Below are 25,664 nucleotides of genomic sequence, written 5' to 3'. Positions count from 1 at the left end.
ACAGTTAGATAACAAGTGTGAGAATACTTACAAGGGGAGATAGATTTCAATGTTTGTAATGGCCCAACCATTCCCAGTCCTTATTTAAACCGGAGTTGATTGTGTCTAGTTTGCATATCAATTCTAGCTCAGCAGTTTCTCGTTGGAGTCTGTTTTTGAAGTTTTTCTGTTGTAATATAGCCACCCGCAGGTCTGTCACTGAATGACCAGACAGGTTAAAGTGTTCTCCCACTGGTTTTTGAGTATTTTGATTCCTGATGTCAGATTTGTGTCCATTAATTCTTTTGCGTAGAGACTGTCCGGTTTGGCCAATGTACATGGCAGAGGGGCATTGCTGGCACATGATGGCATATATCACATTGGTAGATGTGCAGGTGAACGAGCCCCTGATGGTATGGCTGATGTGATTAGGTCCTATGATGATGTCACTGGAATAGATATGTGGACAGAGTTGACATCGGGGTTTGTTACAAGGATAGGTTCCTGGGTTAGTGGTTTTGTTCAGTGATGTGTGGTTGCTGGTGAGTATTTGCTTTAGGTTGGGGGGTTGTCTGTAAGCGAGGACAGGTCTGTCTCCCAAGATCTGTGAGAGTAAAGGATCATCTTTCAGGATAGGTTGTAGATCTCTGATGATGCGCTGGAGAGGTTTTAGTTGGGGGCTGAAGGTGACAGCTAGTGGTGTTCTGTTATTTTCTTTGTTGGGCCTGTCTTGTAGGAGGTGACTTCTGGGTACTCGTCTGGCTCTGTCAATCTGTTTTTTCACTTCAGCAGGTGGGTATTGTAGTTTTAAGAATGCTTGATAGAGATCTTGTAGGTGCTTGTCTCTATCCAAGGGATTGGAGCAAATGCGGTTATATCTTAGAGCTTGGCTGTAGACAATGGATCGTGTGGTGTGTCCTGGATGGAAGCTGGAGGCATGTAGGTAAGTGTAGCGGTCAGTAGGTTTCCGGTATAGGGTGGTATTTATGTGACCATCGCTTATTAGCACAGTAGTGTCCAGGAAATGGACCGCTTGTGTGGATTGATCTAGGCTGAGGTTGATGGTGGGATGGAAATTATTGAAATCATGGTGAAATTCCTCAAGGGCTTCTTTTCCATGGGTCCAGATGATGAAGATGTCATCAATGTAGCGCAAGTAGAGTAGGGGCGTTAGGGGACGAGAGCTAAGGAAGCGTTGTTCTAAGTCAGCCATAAAAATGTTGGCATATTGTGGGGCCATGCGGGTACCCATAGCAGTGCCGCTGACTTGAAGGTATATATTGTCCCCAAATGTGAAATAGTTGTGGGTGAGGACAAAATCACAAAGTTCAGCCACCAGGTTAGCTGTGATATTATCAGGGATACTGTTCCTGATAGCTTGTAGTCCATCTTTGTGTGGAATATTGGTGTAGAGGGCTTCTACGTCCATAGTGGCCAGGATGGTGTTTTCTGGAAGATCACCGATGGATTGTAGTTTCCTCAGGAAGTCAGTGGTGTCTCGAAGATAGCTGGGAGTGCTGGTAGCGTAGGGTCTGAGGAGAGAGTCTACATAACCAGACAAGCCTGATGTTAGGGTGCCAATGCCTGAGATGATGGGGCGTCCAGGATATCCAGGTTTATGGATCTTGGGTAGCAAATAGAATACCCCTGGTCGGGGTTCTAGGCATGTGTCTGTACAGATTTGTTCCTGTGCTTTGTCAGGGAGTTTTTTTAGCAGATGGTGTAGTTTCTTTAGGTAATCCTCAGTGGGATCAGAGGATAATGGCCTGTAGAATGTGGTGTTAGAGAGCTGTCTAGCAGCCTCCTGGTCATATTCCAATTTATTCATGATGACGACAGCACCTCCTTTGTCAGCCTTTTTGATTATGATGTCAGGGTTGTTTCTGAGGCTGTAGATGGCGTTGTGTTCTGCATGGCTGAGGTTATGTGGCAAGTGATGTTGCTTTTCCACAATTTCAGCCTTTGCACGTCGACGGAAGCACTCTATGTAGAAATCCAGTCTGTTGTTTCGACCGTCCGGAGGAGTCCACGCAGAATCCTTTTTTTTGTAGTGCTGGTAGGGAGGATTCTGTGGGTTAGTATGCTGTTCAGAGGTATGTTGGAAATATTCTTTGAGTCGGAGACGTCGAAAGTAGGATTCTAGGTCACCGCAGAACTGTATCATATTCATGGGTCTGGAGGGACAAAAGGAGAGGCCCCGAGATAGGACAGACTCTTCTGCTGGGCTAAGAGTATAGCTGGAAAGATTAACAATATTGCTGGGTGGGTTAAGGGAACTACTGTTGTGGCTGCTTGTGGCATGTAGCAGTTTAGATAGTTTAGTGTCCTTTTTCCTTTGTAGAGAGGCAAAGTTTGTCTTGTAAATGGCTTGTCTAGTTTTTGTAAAGTCTATCCATGAGGAAGTTTGTGTGGAAGGTTGGTTTCTTATGAGAGTATCCAGTTCTGAGAGCTCATTCTTAATCTTTCCCTGTTTGCTGTATAGGATGCTGATCAGGTGATTTCGCAGTTTCTTTGAGAGTGTGTGACACAGTCTCTCAGCATAGTCTGTGTGATATGTAGATTGTAATGGATTTTTTACCTTTAGTCCTTTTGGTATGATGTCCATCTGCTTGCATTTGGAAAGGAAGATGATGTCTGTCTGTATCTGTACGAGTTTTTTCATGAGGTTGATGGATTTCCACTCCATACGGCTAAATGCAGTGCCTTGCATAATGAAAGGTTTCAGAGTAGCAGCCGTGTTAGTCTGTATCCGCAAAAAGAAGAACAGGAGGACTTGTGGCACCTTAGAGACTAACAAATTTATTAGAGCATAAGCTTTCGTGGACTATAGCCCACTTCTTCGGATGCATATAGAATGGAACATATATTGAGGAGATATATATACACACATACAGAGAGCATAAACAGGTGGGAGTTGTCTTACCACCTCTGAGAGGCCAATTAATTAAGAGAAAAAAACTTTTGAAGTGATAATCAAGCTAGCCCAGCACAGACAGACAGTTAGATAACAAGTGTGAGAATACTTACAAGGGGAGATAGATTTCAATGTTTGTAATGGCCCAACCATTCCCAATCCTTATTCAAACCGGAGTTGATTGTGTCTAGTTTGCATATCAATTCTAGCTCAGCAGTTTCTCGTTGGAGTCTGTTTTTGAAGTTTTTCTGTTGTAATATAGCCACCCGCAGGTCTGTCACTGAATGACCAGACAGGTTAAAGTGTTCTCCCACTGGTTTTTGAGTATTTTGATTCCTGATGTCAGATTTGTGTCCATTAATTCTTTTGCGTAGAGACTGTCCGGTTTGGCCAATGTACATGGCAGAGGGGCATTGCTGGCACATGATGGCATATATCACATTGGTAGATGTGCAGGTGAACGAGCCCCTGATGGTATGGCTGATGTGATTAGGTCCTATGATGATGTCACTGGAATAGATATGTGGACAGAGTTGACATCGGGGTTTGTTACAAGGATAGGTTCCTGGGTTAGTGGTTTTGTTCAGTGATGTGTGGTTGCTGGTGAGTATTTGCTTTAGGTTGGGGGGTTGTCTGTAAGCGAGGACAGGTCTGTCTCCCAAGATCCAAATACTCACCAGCAACCACACATCACTGAACAAAACCACTAACCCAGGAACCTATCCTTGTAACAAACCCCGATGTCAACTCTGTCCACATATCTATTCCAGTGACATCATCATAGGACCTAATCACATCAGCCATACCATCAGGGGCTCGTTCACCTGCACATCTACCAATGTGATATATGCCATCATGTGCCAGCAATGCCCCTCTGCCATGTACATTGGCCAAACCGGACAGTCTCTACGCAAAAGAATTAATGGACACAAATCTGACATCAGGAATCAAAATACTCAAAAACCAGTGGGAGAACACTTTAACCTGTCTGGTCATTCAGTGACAGACCTGCGGGTGGCTATATTACAACAGAAAAACTTCAAAAACAGACTCCAACGAGAAACTGCTGAGCTAGAATTGATATGCAAACTAGACACAATCAACTCCGGTTTAAATAAGGACTGGGAATGGTTGGGCCATTACAAACATTGAAATCTATCTCCCCTTGTAAGTATTCTCACACTTGTTATCTAACTGTCTGTCTGTGCTGGGCTAGCTTGATTATCACTTCAAAAGTTTTTTTCTCTTAATTAATTGGCCTCTCAGAGGTGGTAAGACAACTCCCACCTGTTTATGCTCTCTGTATGTGTGTATATATATCTCCTCAATATATGTTCCATTCTATATGCATCCGAAGAAGTGGGCTATAGTCCACGAAAGCTTATGCTCTAATAAATTTGTTAGTCTCTAAGGTGCCACAAGTCCTCCTGTTCTTCTTTTTGCGGATACAGACTAACACGGCTGCTACTCTGAAACCTATTTGATATTGCAGCCTTATGTCTAGGCCTGAGACCAACTGGTCTTGACTGATCAGCTTTTTACTTTATGCGGTGTTGTTGTAGCCATGTTAGTCCCAGGATATTAAAGGGACAAGGTGAGTGAGGTCATATCTTTTATTGGCCCAACTTCTGTTGGTGAGAGGGAAGGTCGAAAGCTTGTCTCTCTCACCAACAGAAATTAGTCCAATAAAAGATATTACCTCACCCACCTTGTCGCTCCGTTTTTTACTTGTTCATTGAAATGGTTCCCTCCTAGAATGTTGAGTATGAGTCTCCTCTCACACTGAGTTCATTGCTGTGATTCTGGATTTACACTGAGGTAGCCAACTGTTGTGATTTTATCTTGAACCTCATGATATTTGATGCTTTATATAACGATCCAGCTGCTGGAAATAAGGGCTCATATGAGGATTTCAGCTTCATTTAAGAAAAAATAAGTTTCTAGCCCTCGGGGTTGTGGAGAAAAGCTTGCAAATGTGACTGAAGCATACCCGTGAAAGAGGAAGGCAAATGAAAATAACCCAACATTGATTTGTTTTTAATGTCTCATTATTTTTCAGCTATTCTCATGATTTTGGAGGGCTGATACAATGTTTGAGTTTGGCAATACTGGAGTGAGAAGAGAATTAAGCCAATTGTTTTCAGAGTTATATATCAGTTAATCTGCATCTCTTCCCAAAACGCCGTGTGCCTACCCATTAATTATTATTCATATTGCGGTAGTAACCAGGAGCCTCAGCCCTGGACCAGGACCCCTGTGTACAAAAATAGAACAAATAGTCAATCCAAAGACTTTCCAACCTAAAAATAAAACAAAATAGATACAGACATATTCACATCCCCAAACTCACTTCTTTGCTGAAGCCCACAAACCTCAATCCATGTTGGCAAATCTGCTGTCACCAATCCAGGAATTGTTTTCTTATTGTCTTTTAAAAACACTAACATAAATATAAGAAGTAGGCCGCAAAAATATTAAAAAAGCATTGGAAATCTGCCTTAGATTCACGAAAGTGGGCCTGATCCTGTAGTCAGGGGTCTTACTATCGTGAGTAGTTCTATTTACTTCAACGGAACTACTCATAGTAGTAAGCACTTCACTCAGCAATAAGTGTTTGCAGAAATCAAGCTCTTAAACAAGTTCAGTGTGGAGTGTGATTATTTACAGATAGAGTTATACTAGTACAATCTCTTGCATAGATCCTTATTCTAGTATAGCCATCCCCTTTCCTGTACAGGCATAGCTGTACAGGTATAAAGCACCGTTATACTGATATAACTGGGTGTGCCCTAGGGACATTGTCGCTCTTTAACTACACCAGCCTAGTTTTACTGGTACAACTTTCTAGTGTAGACAAGGCATTAGGGCCCTGATTCAGCAAGGTGCTTAAGCACATGTCTAATTTTAGCATATGGGTAGTCCCACTGAAGTCACAATAGACGCAGTGAACTCAAACATATCTTGCTGAATTGGGGCCTTAAATCTATGTTTCCTTGCAAACGTGAGTTTCAATCTGATTCTAATGTTCTAGAATGCATTTTTAAAAAAATATGTGATAAAAGAATAATTCTTCATGCTCATTTTAGAGGTGTACCCTGACTCCTCAGTGGTAGAGAGCCATTTGCTCCACAATGTTCAGTGGATCACTCAATGCCTATGATGCTTGCAAGAGCTCTGCTCTGTTCAGTGTCCTGTTCCAACTGGCTGATTGTGCATAGCAACAAGACCTTCACAGCGACCCACCCAGCCTGTCTTCCTGGAGAGTTCAGCCCTTAGAGGCACAGTCTGATGATGTTTGGCAAAAAAACCCAAACAAAAACAAACAAAACAAAACAAAAAAACCCCAAACATTTCAATCAGGAGGATACATGATTGTGTTCTGGTTCTGAGATGGAATTCTCTTGCTGTGATGTAGGCATCACCTCAGGTAACTGTGAATGTTCATAGGTAAACAGAATTAGTCACTGCCAAGATGAGGCTGAAACCTGGATGTTTTCTGCAGTTTCTGTATTTAGATAAAATATACTGTTTATTATCAGTGAGAAATGCTAGGGCACTTGCAGAATATTTCCAACTCCTAGATGTTCATAAAAAGAATACTTTGAATGGTAAGTATTTTCCACGGGTCCTGGAATTTGCTATCACTAAGATTAATGTTTGTATCTATCTATATATAAAAGAATCATATGATGCTATAAAGTTTAGGATTTAAAAACTGTTTAGGATTTGTTTAAAAACTGTTTAAAAATTCTTTAGGGTTAAAAATAATTTTCAGAGACTCTATAAATACCAACAGAGGGTCCTGTGGCACCTTTAAGACTAACAGAAGTATTGGGAGCATAAGCTTTCTTATGTGAGGTTCTTAAGTGAGGTTCTTACCCACGAAAGCTTATGCTCCCAATACTTCTGTTAGTCTTAAAGGTGCCACAGGACCCTCTGTTGCTTTTTACAGATTCAGACTAACACGGCTACCCCTCTGATCTATAAATACCATATCTCAACTATTACAACAAATACAGCACTCTAATGCTAACTGACTAGTTGGCTTGGTTAATGCAAAGTTTTGGAATTGCCCCAGATAGATGGCTTTCAGTTGTAGCATATACCACTGTGTCTCGACTGGTATAGCACTTTGCATCCATTCTGAAAGGTTATATGACTAGTAACACATCAGATGCTGAAATGACCCAACCTACGAGCATGGTTGCAATAACTGAAATGTGTTCAGCTCTTGCCTGAGACGTTAACTTTTTTTTTTTCTCTCTCTACCTGGGTCCTCTTAAAGCTGACAGTCCTGCAATTTAAATTAACTTGTGTGGCATCACCATCATTATTATTGATCATTAGCACTCTGGTAGCACTGAAAAGCCCCAATCAGGACTAAGGCACCAGTGTCCTAGGCACTGTACAAACACACAATAAAAAAGCTTATAATATAAATCAGTGATATTCAGTGGTTCAGGAGCCAAATTAACGATCAACATAACCCAAAAGAGCCACAGGAGTGCGAATTAATTGTTTTATTTGCGCTCTCTCTCTCTATATATATATATATATATATTTCTTGGTTATTCTAACCAAGTATTATTATTTTATCAACTACAATTGGTTAATAACATAGGAAAAGCAGCCTGATTGGTTCATAATAAATGACACAGTGTTTGAAAATCATGTCCCGCAAAGAGCCGCAGGAGACACATTAAAGAGTCACTTGCAGCTCCCGAGCCTCAGCCTGAGTGTCACTGATCGAAATAAACACCACAGATGAAGGCTGGGACGAAAGGAGGTGATGGGGCTGATGGGTGGCAAAGTCATATTCGTTCTGAAACACTTTGCGCCAAATCTGTTCAGAGCACTGAAGGAGACTGCAAAAGTTGCCTTTCTGCCTGCCCTGAGGTGCACCTTACATTAAAACAATTATTTAGTAGTTAAAAAAAAAATAAGCAGTACCTGCAGGGAGTTTAAGCCCAATTTTTGACCTGCCCGAAGACTATTATGATGAGCAATGGGACCCCCAAAAACTCTGTGGCAATTTGATCCAAATTCATATCCAACTGTAATGACTTGAGCCTGTCTGTTTAAGGGACGCACATCAGAATCCTGAATCCTTTTATCCCTTAGTAAGGGCAAATGTTTGGATGTAGGTTTCATGTCTTGGGCTCAGCTCTCATTTTAATCTGATGAAGAACATCACAGGGAGTTTAAACATCTTTTAAAAGAGAGCAAAACTATCAGCACCCACCAAAGAAATGAGTGCAGTGAGTTCCCCTGCTGTCCGTGCCCTGGTAGTGATCTAACCTGATTGTGGTGTCAAGCCTCATTTCCTAACGCTAGTGACAAAGTACAAGGAAAAAAAAACAGAAAAGAGACAAAGGATTGGTGGGGTTGGTTGCCATATAAAAGGCTGAAGTCTGGCCTCATAATATGCACATGCAGCTCCCTCTGGCCCAAAATCAGCAGGGAAAGACACACCTGAGCCAATCCTGGGAGCTGTTGAGTGCCCTCAAATATGGCTGATGTCAATGGCAGCTGAGGGCACCCAGCAGCTCACATTTTCCAAGACTTATAAACAATGAAAAATATAATTCTAAACAAAGCAGGTGACTGGGTCTTTTCAATAAAACCCTGAAGACCACACAGCCATGGCCTGGTACCTCCTCAGGGTAGATGAAATTCCTTTGCAGGGGCTCCATCATCACATTTCAGGTAAGCACATGACTGAATGTTTGCTGCAGTTGCGGCACTTGCTGGCCCATTCTGTAAAGAAAAATAATCTGAAAAGATCTTTTATTCAGCACATATGAAATTAATTTTTTTCAAGTGAAAAATTACAACTTTTAAGCAAATTTCTGGGGTGTTTTGTTCAAACACCTAAAAAGGAAAAATGTCAGTTTTGGGCAGCTGAATAACAAACAAACCTCCCCCCCCAATTTTTAAAAATGTTTGTTTTGTTTCTAATAGCCCGCAAATTTTTTTGAACAAATGTGGACATTTTTTTTACCCAAATTTGTCTTATAAAACAAACAGTCGTTTTCCTTTGGAAATTTTTTTTGCTGAAATATTTGTAACCAGCATTTTAACATTGGCTGCTGTAGGACCCCCTGCACAGGCACATTGCACGTGCACACACACTACCTCTCTCTTGACTGATGTCACCGTGTGTGTATTATTATGATTGAACATTTCTGAGCGTGTCACTGGATTTTAATTGACTGTGCAGTAACCTGAGCACCTTGGAGCAGTGGGTGCATTATAAATCCTATTAATTATTACTAACAGCTTTGCGCAGGTTAGGCCTGACAACCCACTGTTTTCCAGATCTGCAGCTTTATCACTTTCTCCGTTATGTGACTGACCTGACAAAGAAGCAGATCATGCTGGTGTTTGATTTGCTAGACTGGAATGCCACAGGGGAGATTGGCTTTGACGAGTTCTACATGCTGGTGTGCATCCTGATGTCTCATGAGGCAGGTAGCCGGGGGTCCCTGTTGGTGTGTCAGCCAGAGGCTTCAGAGAAGCTGATATTATTCAGAGCTTTCATAAATGGAATCAGCTCGCTGGGAGTCTAATCTTCACTTATAATGATAAGTAGAAGGTAGAGGAACTTTCCACAAGCTAGAAACTGTCTAAATGCTCTTATGTTCGGAGTAGGGTGACCACATGTCCCGATTTTTATAGGGACACTCCCGATTTTTGGGGCTTTTTCTTATATAGGTGCCTATTACCCCCCCCCACCCCCACCCCCACTTGCTGTCTGGTCACCCTAGTTTGGAGGCAGCTCACTGAAAATAAAAAAACCCTCAGCTCACAAAATGAGCTGCAGGCGCCTGCTGTTTTCTACAAAATAGCAAGACTAGACCGGGATCCCATTTTCACAGGTCAGCATTTTCCACCCTCTCCCTGTTCAATCTTTGTCCTACAACTCTCTCTCTTAGTGATCGTTATTAGAGGTCAGACCTGTTCGGAAAGAAAACAGTAGTGTGGCGTGAGAATGAAAGGGTGTGTGGGGGAAATGAATGTTAACGCAAGCCAGAGTTGTGCACAGCTCCCCACTTTTCAGGGGTCATACTGTAGCCCAAGCGTCTCCTTTTTTGGGGGGCAGGTTGCTAGCAGTGTCATCCTGGGGAGTTCTAAGAGGCAGTGCTTAATTTGTAATGAAAAAGGTGCCAGGGCTCAAGCAATTGGGTGCCGGGACTCAAGCAATTTTTTTGTACTTTAATAACGGACGCGGCAAACCCAGAGGTGCCGGGGCTCTGAACTGCCAAGTCTAGAGATGCCGGGGCTCATCCCTGGCACAAATTAAGCACTGCTAAGAGGGCAAAGACTATCCATGGATGTGCAGCTGGCTTGAGTACTTAGAGTCATTTCAAGAGCAACTTGTGGCTTTGCTGGCTACATGAAGGAAAGTGGGAGACTCCATGTGCTCAGTTCATTTCCATGGCCATCCAGCTCAGAATTATTTTGCAGCACTAGTAGGGTTTGAAGCTCTGGGGCAAGCAAATCTGGATGCACAGGGCTAGGCATGCGTGTGTGCAAGGAAGCCTTGAGTTCTTTTCTCTTCATGTTGCAAGTGGGAATTAGGAAGGTTACCAGCTTTTACCATCTAGACTTGAACTATGGTTGGTGTTATATGTATTTTCTAAAGCAGGACATCTCTGCTCATTATTTGTTCTTAAAACATTTCTGTCCTGAAACAGAACCACCTGGAAAAGCAGTTCATTTATCAACACTCTGGGCCTGTGTTTGAGCTGCTGGACATGGATGGAGGACACACAGTTGGCCCTAGGGAGTTCCAAGCCACTAGGTTCCTCTTTAACATCAAGAAGCAAGAGCTTGAAAAGATATTCAAGGACTTTGATGTCTCTGGAGATGAGGTAAGAGTAGAGGAATAACAGGCCCTTAATACTGCTGCATTTTATTTAATAACACACCCAGTCTCCAACTGAAATCAAAGCCCCATTGTATCTGCCCAAGAACAGTCCCTACCAGGAGCTCACAATTAAAATAGACAAGACAAAGTGTGGGAGGGGAAACAGGCTGAAAGATTGACTGTCCAGTGTCACAGAGAGGGCAGTAGTTGAGCTCAGGTCTAATGAGTCCTGCTGACTGGCCATGTAGCTCAGTAGAGTACCTCTCTTGAACACTGCTCTTGGCTCCAGCTCCATTCGAGAAGCTTTATGTTGCCCTGTTACCTTGTGCTAGAGCAGCAAAAGTGGTTATGCAGAGTCTGCCATTCAGACAACTGCAAAAAGGGGGGACATTCTTTTTTTGCTGCACTGGTTTATTCCATTCTTTATACTGAGGTCCCAGGCTACCTCCCTTGTATTGATCACATCACTCTCGCTAACAATGCAAGCCTCCGTTGTCTGTTTGTCTCCTCCCATAAGCACCTCCCTGCTTTCTCCCCTGCCCATCAAACCCCTCCACAAGACCCATTGCCAAGGTGAAGTCTGATAAATTGCCAGCCCATAATGACTAGATGGGTGGGGATTACTGATATATTAAGAGCTCTATATAATCAAGTGTTTCATATCACTGTTCTGTGCGGGTTTGTATAGCAGCCTCACCCCATAGTATCCAAGCACCTTCCTGCTGTACATTAAATGACAGACTAATGTCTGTCACAGGGGGTTCATTCCTTCTCTCTACAGGTGGCAAACTGTGTGTGCAATGTACTGTTCTAACTGGGATTTTTGATTTCCCCACTGTTGTCTTCCTCTCCCCTCCCCTCCAATTTATTTAACAGACACTTGTTGCATTTTAACTTAGATATTCCCTATCCTGTAGGATTTACAATCTCCTAATGAGAGTTTGTACAGTGCCTTGACCTAAGGACTCTGCTAGTGCTTGGGGCATCCTACATTTGCATTACAACCCTAATGCAAATAATGGACCTGAAGCCAGTTATTTCCACTTTGCAAATGACTGTGGGCTGCTTGGTTAAAGGACATTTTGTAAGAGTTTGCTTTTGTGGTTGTGCCGGATATAATTCTAAAAACATAGATTTCCACCCAGAAGCATCATGACATCTGCAACCATTACAGAATGGTAGAGTGATATTCACATGGTGGGGAGATGCCCTCACAGCTGCAGTATGGTCCTTTGAGATGGGCCCAGCCCATGAAGTTCAGATCCAAACTTCTCCAGAGTTTGAGTGGAAGGAACATGGTGTGTATGTCTCTCTGAGATCCCAAATCTTGAGTCAGGCTTATCTCTGGGCTAGTCTACACTACCCGCCCGGATCGGCGGGTAGAAATCGATCTCTTGGGGATCGATTTATCGTATCTCATCTAGACGGATAAATCGATCCCCCAATCGATGCGCTTACTCCCACCTTGTCAGGAGGAGTAAGCGCTGTCGACGGGGGAGCCGCGGCGGGTCGATTTGCTGCCGTCCTCACAGTGGGGTAAGTCGAATAGGATACGCCAAATTCAGCTACGCTATTTGTGTAGCTGAATTTGCGTATCTTAAATCGACCCCCCCCAGTGTAGACCTAGCCTCTGACATTAAGATGGTATCAACCATCTCTGTCTTGTTAAGATGCTATTTCATATTTCCCCCCCAAAACTAGCAACTGAACTACAAGGAGTTCAAGATGTTTACAATCTTCTGCATTGATAGACAACAGAAAAAGGAGGAGAAAAAGAAGAAGTTGAATGAAGAGATTCCAGAATCACCTGGGGCAGACCTCACCGAGATCAGCATGCATCAACTACACTTGTAAAACAACACTATTTGATTCAATCAGGAAGAAGTACAACCATCTCTCTCCCAGGCCCCAGCCACAGAGGTTTTTGGGTTAGCTTAAAACACCAACTTTTAAGAAACATATAACTCAAATAATGGTCCAGATAATTGTAGCTGTATAATTTTGTCCCCAGATACCGCATGCAAGTGCATAATCAGGTCTGATGTCATCCCATGTGGAATAGCTGATGCAGCTTGGACTTCAGGGCAGGCGCATTCCTCATATTTCATCCCAAGCCAGTTGCTGATATTCATGTCAACCCTCCCTTCCATACCACATTGCTCAAGTATTTTAGGATAGCAACCCTGCTCCACCCTCCATCTATATTACATCTTGCTTGAGACAGAGCAGTTCTCCCAATAGAACCATTTTATCACCTTTGAAGAGGCAGATGAAATAAAGTTGAAGATAAAACCCATCTGGCTCATCCCCTTTGATACTGGATTCGTTCATGTTTGTCAGCTTTCCCCCCATGCTGTTTTCTGTCCATATTAAAATGTCTCCATTAAAAATAAGTGTGGGGGAAATGAGATTTGTCTCATCTCCCTGCACCCGTTACTGTTGTTGTGGGGGAATGGAGCCAGCCAAAGGCAATGCTTTTTTCTTTGTTAAAATAAATCATCAAATTAAATCCATCTGTGGAGAGACTAGAAGGGATGGGCAGTTTCTCTTGTTAAGTATTTAAACCGTAAACGGAGCAGTTTACTAAACCCAGTTCCCCTTCTCACCCCTTCTGCTATACTCAATTTGCCTTAAGCCTCTGTGTATTGAACTTTCCAAGCTGTAGTTCTATACCAAGAAAGCTGAATCACATATGAAGACCCAGCTTCTGAACTGAGGAATTGCCACCATGGTCCAGTGTTGTTACTTTAACAGTGGCATAGGAATTCATAACAGGAAATAGGACCTTATTCCTCTATTTCCCCACTCCCAAGGCTTTATTCCTGGGAATCAAGACAATGAAGCTGTTGAAGCCCCAGTTTTGAGGTTATTCAGAGAAATCAATTCATGTTTTTGAACCTGACAAAGGTGGAATGGCTGTTGTGACTCTGGCCCCTTTTAGTAAGTTACCTTTGTGTTTATCACTTTTTACCCAAATATTCTGAAGAACCATCAAGAACTAAACTTTCAGCCAGATTCTCCTCTTGTATACACTGGTTTAAACTGGAGTCACACTGCATGGGCTGCAGTAGACTTCCTCCAGATATAACAACTAGGGCTGTCCAGAAAACAAGAATTCCACTTTGCAGGAAAAAAATGGAGGTTTCAACACTGGTTTGCCTGATTCGCAGCTGGGACTTGAACTTGGGTCTCCCACATTCCAGTGAGTGCCTAATCATTAGGCTATTGGTGATTCTGGGATGAGTACCTCTCTGACCAGAGGTTCCATCCCAGGCCTGCCAAATCTCCTGATGGATGTTTCATCTGAATAGATACATTGAAACTAAAACTTTGAGCAGCAACATAGTGGCATTTTCCAATAAAAACATTTAGTCAAAAATTTCTTAACCAGCTCTACTGCTGCGAGGAACAGAATTAGGCCCTCAATGTAAGAATCATTTCACCTACCACTATAATGTGACCCATTTGGAGCAAACGCTGTCAGCCTTTGATACGATGCACAGTTCCACTACACAAGAGCTTAGGAGCAGAAGGGAAGAATGCAATATCCAAACCTCAGATGGAGTGCTGGCAGGCAGAATGTAATTACCCTGTTGGAGTTTGACCAGTTCAGCAAGGTTAACACCTACTGCAGTTAAGCAATGCAGGGCCATTTATAGTATATTATGTAACCTGGTAGAGTGAGATATAGCTGAATAGTTAAAGAAAATACATTCACAAGTACAAATAGTAAATTTATTCCATACTCATTAGGAGTGAGGACAGAGTATCTTGGACACACGCAGCAGCCATAAATTGTATGTTGACCATACAATCAGAGCTGCTGCAACTGGACAGTGGTTTGCATTGGCATCCCTCTTATTAGGGATGTAAAATGTTAAACGGTTCATTGGTAAGCATTAGGCTGACCGTTAACCGAACTTAAATGTTATCCCCCTGCACGCTGGCCGCAGAGGCCCCCAGCCCCGGCTGCCCCACGCCAGCTGGCCAGCCAACCTCAGCCCCAGCCCTGGCTGGAGCAACCCAAGCCCCTCTCCCTTTAATCGGTTAACCAATATAATTTTAATCATTTAAATGGTTAACTTTTTAAACAATATTTACATCTCTATCTCTTATACACACAACCTAAATGTTAACAGGTGTGAACAAGCATGAGACCCCACTGTTTTGTGTCTGTAGGGAATAGCGGCTGAGGAATTTCAACTGCTGTGCACCTTTGACTTGGAATTCTTTCCTTTTATGTGGTACATCAGTTATTGTAAATATAGACCTAAAGCCCATTTCCTGCACTGGGTTTCTGGACACTAGCAAAAAGTTGTGTGTGTCTTTATTGCCACATTGAGATTTAGGGGGGAGGGATAGCTCAGTGGTTTGAGCATTGGCCTGCTAAACCCAGGGTTGTGAGTTCAATCCTTGAGGGGGCCACTTAGGGATCTAGGGCAAAATCAGTACTTGGTCCTGCTAGTGAAGGCAGGGGGCTGGACTCAATGACCTTTCAAGGTCCCTTCCAGTTCTAGGAGATGGGATATCTCCATTAATTTAATTTAATTACAAGTGACCATCTATTACTTGAATGAAGGGCACTGTCAAAAGGGGAATATTGTGTTGGCTCAACATCTTGACATGCCAAACCTTCAAAATGTAAAGTGCTTGCCATTACTGGGCTGCAAAGGAACATCTGCCCATTCCAGAAGAGGAAGGATAGCAGCTGTGACAACTCTTGAAGGATGGGTAGCAGTAGACTGTGCTCCTGTTCTTCCCCCATCAAAAAAGGAGAGAGTCAGGAAGGACACTCAAAAATCCTCATTCATTTCTTTGTATTTAGTTCTTACATTATTTTTTCTATATTCTGTTATGAAAACTCTCTCTCCAAAAAAGTTAAACAGGTGACACTAACTGTAAGGATGATAAAAGGGAGCAAAGCAACTTAGCCAGGATGATTCAAGCTCCTTTGACATGACAGGCAGTTAAGACTATAAAAATGGGCCCAACTAAAGGTTTGTCTACATGGTGCATTAATCCACACTAGAGGGGTACAAATTATAGTGTGCACTAGTGTTCATGCACTAACTGGCTCGTGTGGACCCTGCTTGTGCACTGTGTAGTACTGTTTGAAATGGGACTACATTAATATGCATTAGGGAACTTTTAGTGAGTGCCCGTGGGTCCATCCAGGCCAGTTAGTGCATGACATGCTGTGGCCTATTCAAATGTACTCCCTCCTGATGTAGAAGGCACCACATAGACATGCCCTAAGAGATCCACCTAACACTTCACTTAATATTAAAGGGCAACTTCACAAATAAAGTACTTAACATTTCCCTCCATCCATAAAGCCCACAATACTAGACTGTGTGTGTAATATCACACACTACACTTTGAACTGTTGGATACCTTTGGTTCCCTACCCCACTCCCCAGGGACCTGGATTCTTCCACTGATTGAATACCCTATTTTACACTATTCCTGACAAATTGTGTGAGAGGCTGCTGAATGACATTTGTTTTTATGACCAAAGCATCTTAACCTTCCATGGGCAAAAGTATAATAAAAAGACTGCAGAAATACAACTGGGAGTTAAATCACACTCCAATAACTTAAAAAGAGAAAAACAACACTCAGTTTGTTTCTTAAGGCATGGTGTTTCCAGTATTAATTTTATTTTTAAATCCAGAAAAAAGAAATTGTTGGTTTTTCTTTGCTTTTTTTAATACAAGAAGTTTTGTACAGAGTTTCTGACCCATAGAAATTCAGGTTTTGCTCTCAATGTTATAGACATCTAGCTATGTAAAAAAATTCACATAATTTAAGTTTAAAGACAACCTACTTGTGCTTTGCAATTGATTAAAAAATATGTGCGCACACTACTGTGATATGTCAACCAAATAACAGAGGTACAACAAAAATATACAATGAATCTTAATGTAACTCAATATTCACAGCATCTCCAGATAGGCTAAGAATTAATCATTGGACTGAACTAGCCAGGGAGGAAAAAGCATGTTTCACACAACCGGTGTGTTCAGTGCTAAAAGATTTAATTTTATAAAAGTTACGGAGGGAGGGGGGGTTGGAGGGGAGGGGAAAAAGTCACATCACTGTAATCCCCTCATCCTTCTCTCAACAGCTGTTGGAATCATATTTGTCTGCATCAGTACCAAATTATCTAGCACCTTATCCTACGTAATATGAATATTTCTTTGATACATGGCACACAAGCTGCGTACAAAAGAGATTTACCATAAAAGAGAAGATATTTCAAGAAGTACAAATTTGATGGTACCAGCCATCTTTGGAAATCACTACCATGAGGCAAAGAGGATATGAACCTAAGTCCCTTGCACATAACATGTGAAAATGAAGTGTCTTACACATCTCCAACTGACTAGTGCACAATATTGCACTCATTGCTCAAAGATCTCCAGTTTCTAGACATTCCCTGGACTTGGAGAAGAGAGGCACAAATAGGGAACTTGATATAAGACCATTTGATTACTTTAGTAAGCCACATCAACAGATTTTATTTGCTTCAAATTTCCTTAAACTGTCTCCAGTCTTTGGCTGGATTCAAATTGCCAGGAAAAAAAAAACAGGATTAAAAGTAATAAACCTGGATTTTTTGGAGTTCCAGGTGAACAAAATTTAAGGCAAGAGTCAGGATTTTAAGTTCTCAATTTGCCACATGGTTCTGATTCATTGGTCTTCATATTTAAATGTACAAATACAGCATTCCATTGGATAGATACCCAACAAATGGCCCTCCTCAAAAGGACAGGAACACACTTCTTCATGGATAGTCAGTGGCTATATTTAATAGGAGTTTCGAAGTCCATAGTAAGAAGCTCAGCTGATTAAAAAACCCACGTCTTCAAACTATTTGACTTTTGTGGGCTCAGTGGCATATGCACTATTACGTTTCTCCCTTGGAAGGAGAACTATAGCCCTAGAGTTATCATGGATGGTCCACCATGTCCTATGAACAGTAAGTGGCATCCACATCACTAGGGAGCATTTGTGGAAACTGATGAAAGGGGAAAGGAGAAGAGCCATCTGCAGAATGAAGCAATTAAAAATGCTTTATGAAAATGAAGCAGTTTTAAACAGGCAGATTTGTATTGTCTGACAATTTTGTAGTTGCAAATGCAACAGTATATTATCGTCTACTTTGGTACAAGAGAGAAGCACGGTTGTTGAAGAGATAGTTTGTTTTAAGTCATTGGACTAGCTGGGATATTAAATAAATGTTAAGGGGCGCTGATTTGGCCCAAAATACATTTCTTCCTTAAAAAAAAAAAAAAAAAAAGTTTGCCATGTGCATGGAATTCACCCAGTTTCCCAAAGCAAGTTCTTTAGACCTCTCTTTTTAAACACACAATCTATTCCAAAAGAATGTCTGATGTCCAACATTCATGAGCAAGCCTACAACCAGTGACAGGTGGAAAACAAAGGAAACTTTTTTAGTGAATGGAAATTATTTCCATTTCAAACACTTGACACGCATCTATAAAGTGAAGTCGACAGATTATGAAAAGAGCTGACGGGTTCTTTATAAAAGATTTAAAAAACCCAAACATCATCTTTGCATAAGATGTAGGGTCTTTAACAACATATTTACAATGATGTATGAAAGATTCTGCAAAATATAAATCAAGAATCAGAAATGTAACTTTAGCATTTGCGTTTATGAATAGAATAGTGATGGACAAATTTATAGCACTCGTTTAATTTGTCAACATTTATGCAGCTGAAATGCTTTCAAAATTCCACGGGTTAAAAAGCAGCCCACCATTGCATCAAACTAACAAAAATATATTTACTAACAATGCATATGTATGCAGAAGCACGTCTGATATTATAGCGATATTTTATCATGAATAGGCCATTCGCTTTATTGAATGTAATGATGTAAACTGAATGTGTTGCTTTGTCACATAAATATTAATCCTGATTGCTTTTTCTCTCCTACTAAAGCAACTGATTCAGCTTTGTGAGAAAGGCAAAGGGAGGTGGTTTTATTTTTATATGGTGCCCTTAGCCACCCAATCGCTATAAAAAATCCCCTATTTACACTGCACTTTCACATCACTTAGTTTTCCAAATATTTCCCGGATACAGACAAGTAGAGGTTGCTGGTTTTAAGTAGGAAGTCAAGTGTTTTCTTAATATTACTGTCTCAAATAGAGTTTTCTGTAGACGATATTCACAAAATGTAATGCACAAAGGGCCAACATAGTGGAAACATAATTCAAAGTTACATACTATGGAAAAGTGTGATCACTTGTTCTTTTTGTAAAACAAAATACTTTGTAACACAGTTAGCAATACACATCCAATATGTCCCATTTCTGGTAATTTTTTACATCAGACTATATGTAGTGTTGGTGATCCTCTGCCTTTAAAGCTATTCTGGGAGTATAGAGGTTAGCCTCCATTACTTCTGGGTCAGATACAAGCGACACCTTTGCAATAACAAGCACAAAAGTCTAAGCTCTGTGTTAAACAGACCTGTCACTGACAAAAGAATGTAAAAATGTAATTTACTGGAATCACTTCCTGGCCAAAGTTAATCAGGAGTGACACACACAAGGCCTATGGATCTAATGAAAACTTTATTCTGTTTCTCCTCACTTGATTATGTCAACTCTTGTGTACACATTATAAAAATCTCCCAATTAGTACACTCCTGTCTGAGGACACTGAGCCGCGTGATACTGCGCATTGATTGGGGTGCCCAATCTGTAAGACAACAAATAAAGGCCACATATGAAACTTGTCAGGAGCACAAAGGCCATACTGAATCTGAGTACACATAGTCAAATAAAAATGCACACAACACCATGTGCTCATACTTGCCTTTCTTGAATGATGAATGGAAATTGCTTGGAGTAATTCAGCCCTGCAGCTGGCTGGATTTTTTTACTATGACTGCAAGGTGAGGCCAGAAGCTGCATTTTAGAACTTCACTAGTCACACTTTGGGGATCCAAAATTTACCCACAAAGTTCTGCTTTTCCTTCTTCTTGCCCCAGAAAGGTGTCCCATGCCTATCTATTTCCTAATGCTACACATGGGCCCCAATTCTGCTCTGGGATGCAAGCACACAGTTCCCACTGAGTCCAGTGGAAACTGCATAAGTTCATGTGGGGGCAGATTCTTGTCCTGTTCATTTTTTATTTTATAGCCAGGGGTCTTGTAGGAATACCAAACCTGGTCATCTTACAGATAAAAGGAAGTATAGTATTCACTGAATATATATAGCCACATACAATATGTTCATCAGCATGAACACACATATATATGCATATTTTCAGAAATGATCTCCTTGTTAGAAGCTCTAATAAATTTGTTAGTCTCTAAGGTGCCACAAGTACTCCTGTTCTTCTTTTTGCGGATACAGACTAACACGGCTGCTACTCTGAAACTTGTTAGAAGCATTAACCTTTTCCTTAATATGGATCTTATGAAATTTCTTTGTTTCCAGTTATATCTTCTATGTTCAAAAATAAAGTTGTGTGGTTAGGTTTGTCAGTTTATCAAGAGGGGGATAAGAGACCAGTATTCATTTTCACCTTTAAAAAAACGTGATTTGCAATCAGACAGCTTGGTTTTGAGATTTGTGCTTATGGGAAGGGAGATGGGAAGGAGAGTATGTTTTCTATGCAACAGCCCCATGGGTGATCAAATCCAGCAATGCTCACCCCCTTACATGCATGAAGGCCAATTCAAAATTGCTTGGACATCCTTCTCCTCACTCTCCCCCATCAAAATACTTAACGTAAAAAACTGTTACATGTTACAGCAGAAGATACTACAGTTGATGCTTTTTCAAAGGAGGTGTGAAAATGCATTTACATTGTTTGTCAGAAACTTGTAATATCAAAAATTATATTCAGTAAATCACCTCAAACTCTCTGAAAATGCATTCTACAAAATGACAGGTTTCAGAGTAGCAGCCGTGTTAGTCTGTATCCGCAAAAAGAAGAACAGGAGTACTTGTGGCACCTTAGAGACTAACAAATTTATTAGAGCATAAGCTTTCGTGGACTACAGCCCACTTCTTCGGATGCATATATGGTGGGCTGTAGTCCACGAAAGCTTATGCTCTAATAAATTTGTTAGTCTCTAAGGTGCCACAAGTACTCCTGTTCTTCTTTTTGCATTCTACAAAAGAATGTTGGGAGTTACAAAATCATCATTATCCTAGTTACAGCTTTGTTACTTTACAGCTGTAACTTTCCCCCCCTTCCAGAATTAATTCTAGGGAAACTCCATCATAAAAACAGATTAAAACAAAAATTTCTACTATATTTCACAAGACATGCTGCTCCAGATATGAAATTACTATTTGTTGCTTAGATAAAGTATAACATTTATTTTATAAAACAATCAATCAATGTAGTTTTACCAGGCACATTTGAACAGTGAAAAATCCATGAGATTTTTAAGGTGGTTGTGCAGAAATCCAGTATTTCCCCCTTCAAGATGCAAAAGACATGTGGTGAAAGAATCACTACATATTAGCTGGATTTTGTCTTAAAAATTCTGACTTTTGTGAATTTTACACCCTTTGTGAAAAAATCCAAAGGCTTTGTGCAAGTCGGGGCTTAAGTCTAACGTTTGCCTTAAAAAAAAAAAAGTGGAAGTCAATTTGCTGCTCACAAAAATGAGGGACTAAATGACATGGCTTCCTCCATACAACTCTGTCATTGCACTTCTGTGTTGCCAGGCTTCAACCTACCTTAAGTAGATCTGACAGTGAATTGTGCCAAGGAGCACTGTGGTTTTGTGACATACAACATGGGAACTATGATAAAAGTAAAGCTCATGCTCATGTGTGATGTGGTATCAAATATGAACTTCAGTTTCTAAAAGTGAAAGACTAGTGTACTAAACCCAAAGCGCCACCTAGCCAGTGAACAGATAAAAAGGTTAGAGCAATATGGAAAGCCTCAGGAGTTGGCAATTTCAAGTGAACTGTGCTAGTTCCAATTTTACACTATTTGCCAACTAAACAACCCCCCCAATAAGTTGTACAGAATTAAAGTAGCTCTCTTCACTTCAAATGTAAAACTCTGAATCCTAAAATAGTGACTCCACTATCAGTGGAATAAAAGCCATTCTGGGCAATTTTAGATTTAGGTATGGAAGATAGAAAGAGCAATATAGTGAACCATGTCTGAATAGGCAAAATAGAGGTTTGGTAGGAATTAAGTCATTTGAGTGCACGAGGACTGAAAAACTAAAAATAATTGTGTTTATAAAAGGAATGAGGGACATAGTTTCAGAGAAGGATATACCCTGTATCCCAAACTCAAGAGAGATGCAGAGCAGCCAAACAAAGGAACCAGATCAGTTTCTTTTAACACGGTAAAAACTACTCAATAATTACATTATTTTTTCAACATTATGTTCATCCTATTAATTAATTTTGTTAGGTGAAAAACTATCATAAATGTTGTCCAAAGCACACCGCAACAGAGTGTCTGTTCCTAGAAAAAAGGGCTCCTTTTACATTCTGAAGGAAAAGTGCCAGATATTAAACCTAGTGACCATATTCTAAGCTCCTGATGAATTACAGTGAACATATTTCCACAACTACGGACTAGAAAGAGACCATGTCCTCCAGCACTGAGACTCAGGGAATGACCTCTGTTTCTACTGGTAGTGACATGAACAGCTGAATGTAGTGTGCTTTATATTCTCCTTTCTACGATTTTCCACAGAGTGTGTCCTCTGAGAATTCAGAATTGCATTCAATCATATTTGGGTGTAACTTTGTGATTTTATCTGGAAGTTAGGCTAGTATACCAATGTCAGTTGATAAAGGTTGTGCGTTTTTTTTTTTTAAATCTCATATCAGTGTCCCTCTTGAAATTAGCTAGCCTTTTGTTAATTGTTTGTTTTACAGGATCGAGAAGGGTACAGTAATTTAGTAGGCACATTACTCAGGTGCCAATGAGCCAGAAAACTGCAGCAAAAGTCAACGTTGCAGCAAGTAACTTTACAGTACAGTACATGAATGGTTTATTAAAATGTGTATACATTTCCTAAATTATTGCCTAATGCTCCAGAAGGCAGTATTTACCAAACACTGAAGCCTCAAAACGGCACAAGCCCATTTATCACCATCCTGGAATGTGTTAAAACTGGTTGGTCTGAACATGAAGAAGAGCCACATTTGGGGTGGAACACAGCATTGATAGAACACAACACAAACTTCCGTTCTTCAGTCCACCTCTCTCTGGATGAGATTCACTACGCCACAGGAGTAATCTGAAACAGCACATGAGTTAAACCAAAACAGAAACAATCATCATAAATACCGAGCAAAGTGGACCTACCAGAGCAGCTACACTTATGGGATGAACTGTAAGTGGTGCCGATTTCATGAAGTACTACAATTTGGTTTAACTTTTTTTCTCTTTTTTAAAAAAATGTGCTTTCTCCATGATCAATGCTCCACCTACAGTTCCAAGCATTATTACAGGTTTTTATTGTTTAAATGACAGACTTCCCCCTTACACATACCCTTCATTGCATTTGCCATGTGTTTCTTTCTGTGGTGTTAAAAAATATCAGATCAGGCAAATCCCAAGGGACAGTTTACATTTGTGTTTTGTTTCTGCAGATCTCCATCACAGATGGAATTTTTGCTAGTCATTTCTTGGAACCAATCCATTAGCAGGAAAACTAAGAGCAGAGAAAATAAATCCCATGTGATAGAGGAGGAGGAATGGAGAATCAATAAACAAGCAAGAATCAGTTTTCCACTGGGGTTGGATTTGCTAAGGGCTGGCTCACAATGACTTGCACCACATAATCCTTCGGGATTTTCAGCTCCTCCAGTTTCATTTTGTCTGCGAGCGGCCTGCCTGAGAAGAACCAGCGCTGGCTGCTGGGCTCCACTCCTTCCACCGTATGCAGTCGCCTCTTCATGTGATATACCGTGTCCATACTGCGGACCATAAGTTTGAGGTCTTTGCCTGTTGAGAGGCGCAAGCGAAGCTGGCATTCATGCCCAGAATTGGGTGGTGGATCGGGAATATCTAGAGTCTCCAGGTCTCCCTTCTCCTCTATCATATTGATAGGTGGGGCCAGGCAGTAGACTGGAAGCTGGTATCTGTTGCCCAGTTCATCGTAGCACTCTGTAAGAGCACCTTTGAGAGACAGAGGAAAAAACAGTATAAATAAATGCATTTTACACTTAAATCAAACTGGTGGTAACCACAAAAACATTTGTTCTTGTTCATTAGAAAAATGGTAGACTGCATTATATGCATGTGATTAAAATTACAGAAAGTTTTGGATAGATGTTACACTATTATAGGCCTGAAATTTCACAAGTTAGAATCCCTTTTTCTCCCAAGCCCCTTGATGGTGCCCACCCCAATGAGAACAAAGATACATTTCAGCATTCAGCGTTAAAGCAACAAGGAAATTGGTTTAGAGTCTTGGATAAGGAGTTCTCTCACTACTGATGTTGTAAGTGAGGTTCGACAACTCAGGAATTATAACTTACATTTACAAAGCTATTAATAAGAATCACAGCGTGTACACTGCAAGACACGCTTCTCACCATGAGACTTTCAAGAATTACACTAGAAAAATGTGGCAGAGCTACATTTTTAGCAATAAAGTTTTCAGTTAAAGTAAGTTAAAGAGAGAATTCAAGCCTGACTACCTATGTCACATATCACATTAATGCAGTTTGTCAGGAAAATGAGAGGCAGTGGAAGCTTGCCTTTGATTTCCTAAATCAGAGCAGAAATCCGCTCTCAGTCAGTGGAGTTAAAAAGCATACATTTGAATACCAAGGAAATGCTGCAACGTTGTCTTGCATTTACCTGCTTGTAATGAATTTTCTCATTCTTGCCCCTAGATGGGGCACATACACTTGCAAGATTATCCATCTTTTTGTAGTTACAAATGTTTGAAGATGAGCCAAGTCCCTGAGCTACAGAATATTTTAAAAACTCTTTGACTCTGCAGTTTTGCACATGCCATCCCAACTGTTTCCCATTAGAAATTAAGGCCTTTTCTAGTTGGAGGCTTTTTTCATGCTGACAGTGAATTGCCTTAAACGTCGCTGTTTGGTTGATCAGCAAAAATTACTGCAACATGAAATTATAACTTGGGGACATACTGCATAGCTCTTTCATTTCATTCTAAGAGTCGCATCTGATGCTGAGAATCACTTTCTTTGAAACAGAAACCTACACATTCTTTTTAAATATTCTGTTTTTTATAAAGACATGTTTAGCTCATTCCTCACCAACATAAATTAAACATACAATGAGCATTGACTGATTAAAATATAAATGTCCCAAAAGCTGTCACATATCAGGACTTTCATCTCTATTTGTGTGACCAGCAACAATCATTATTCTGTGGGTTTCATAAGAAATCCAGAGGAATATGGTTTTCCCGCAGCAAAGTAAGTTTTTAAAAAGTGAACAAAACATGAAAGAATGATATATGGAGTGGACTTAAACTTCTATGAAAAATGGAGCACTTCTAGTAATTAGTCAAGTGAAGCTGCCCTGAACTCAAATATTATCCAGTAATAGTTGTGTCCCCAAACTGCCTGCTCTCTTCTAGTAGAAGGTCCTTTTTTCCCTAAAATGGTCAAAAGGGCAGCTCCACTACACAAAAGAAGATAAATGGCTGTACTACCAATCTCAATCTTGTGCTGTTTTGTGCATTCCACAGTAAACCAAGCAGGAGTAATTAACACTTAATCTGTAGCTCACCGGGTACTTTATATAAAGTATGACAGGAGAAATAACTAACTCCTTCAGTTCTCACAACCCAACGATTTTTTTTGCCCTTTTTTTTTTTGAATACACATTTTTATTTTGAGTACCTAATCAGTATAGCAAATATCCAACACAGCAAGATTAAT

General features: G+C 40.7%; 3 protein-coding genes across 4 annotated transcripts in view; 2 read left to right on the top strand and 1 right to left on the bottom strand.

The window, feature by feature from the left end:
• Positions 1-1,233: 1,233 nt before the first annotated feature.
• LOC135973263 (uncharacterized) overlaps positions 1,234-25,664 on the top strand; it is a 275,121-nt gene continuing 250,690 nt past the window's right edge. The window contains exon 1 of the mRNA XM_065555896.1: positions 1,234-1,318. The gene's annotated coding sequence lies outside the window, so the exon portion shown is untranslated. The remainder of the gene's footprint in view (positions 1,319-25,664) is intronic.
• Positions 6,366-16,746, top strand: EFCAB9 (EF-hand calcium binding domain 9). Its single transcript, XM_005298085.3, has 4 exons — positions 6,366-6,501; positions 9,212-9,360; positions 10,591-10,767; positions 12,465-16,746. Exons 1-4 carry the CDS (start codon positions 6,366-6,368, stop codon positions 12,615-12,617), a joined length of 615 nt encoding a protein of 204 aa, XP_005298142.2. The 3' UTR covers positions 12,618-16,746.
• The window catches only part of UBTD2 (ubiquitin domain containing 2), a 118,599-nt gene continuing 109,320 nt past the window's right edge, over positions 16,386-25,664 (bottom strand). For both annotated transcript variants that reach the window (XM_024100211.3, XM_005298047.5), the window contains one exon: positions 16,386-23,919. In XM_024100211.3, coding sequence (XP_023955979.1) covers positions 23,522-23,919 — 398 coding nt within the window. In that variant the 3' untranslated portion in view covers positions 16,386-23,521. The remainder of the gene's footprint in view (positions 23,920-25,664) is intronic.

This window comes from Chrysemys picta, chromosome 8, assembly GCF_011386835.1.
Source record: "Chrysemys picta bellii isolate R12L10 chromosome 8, ASM1138683v2, whole genome shotgun sequence".
Classification (NCBI taxonomy): Eukaryota; Metazoa; Chordata; order Testudines; family Emydidae; genus Chrysemys; species Chrysemys picta.
The sequence above is the reverse complement of the archived record's forward strand: the minus strand, read 5'-3'. Positions and strand labels throughout refer to the sequence as shown.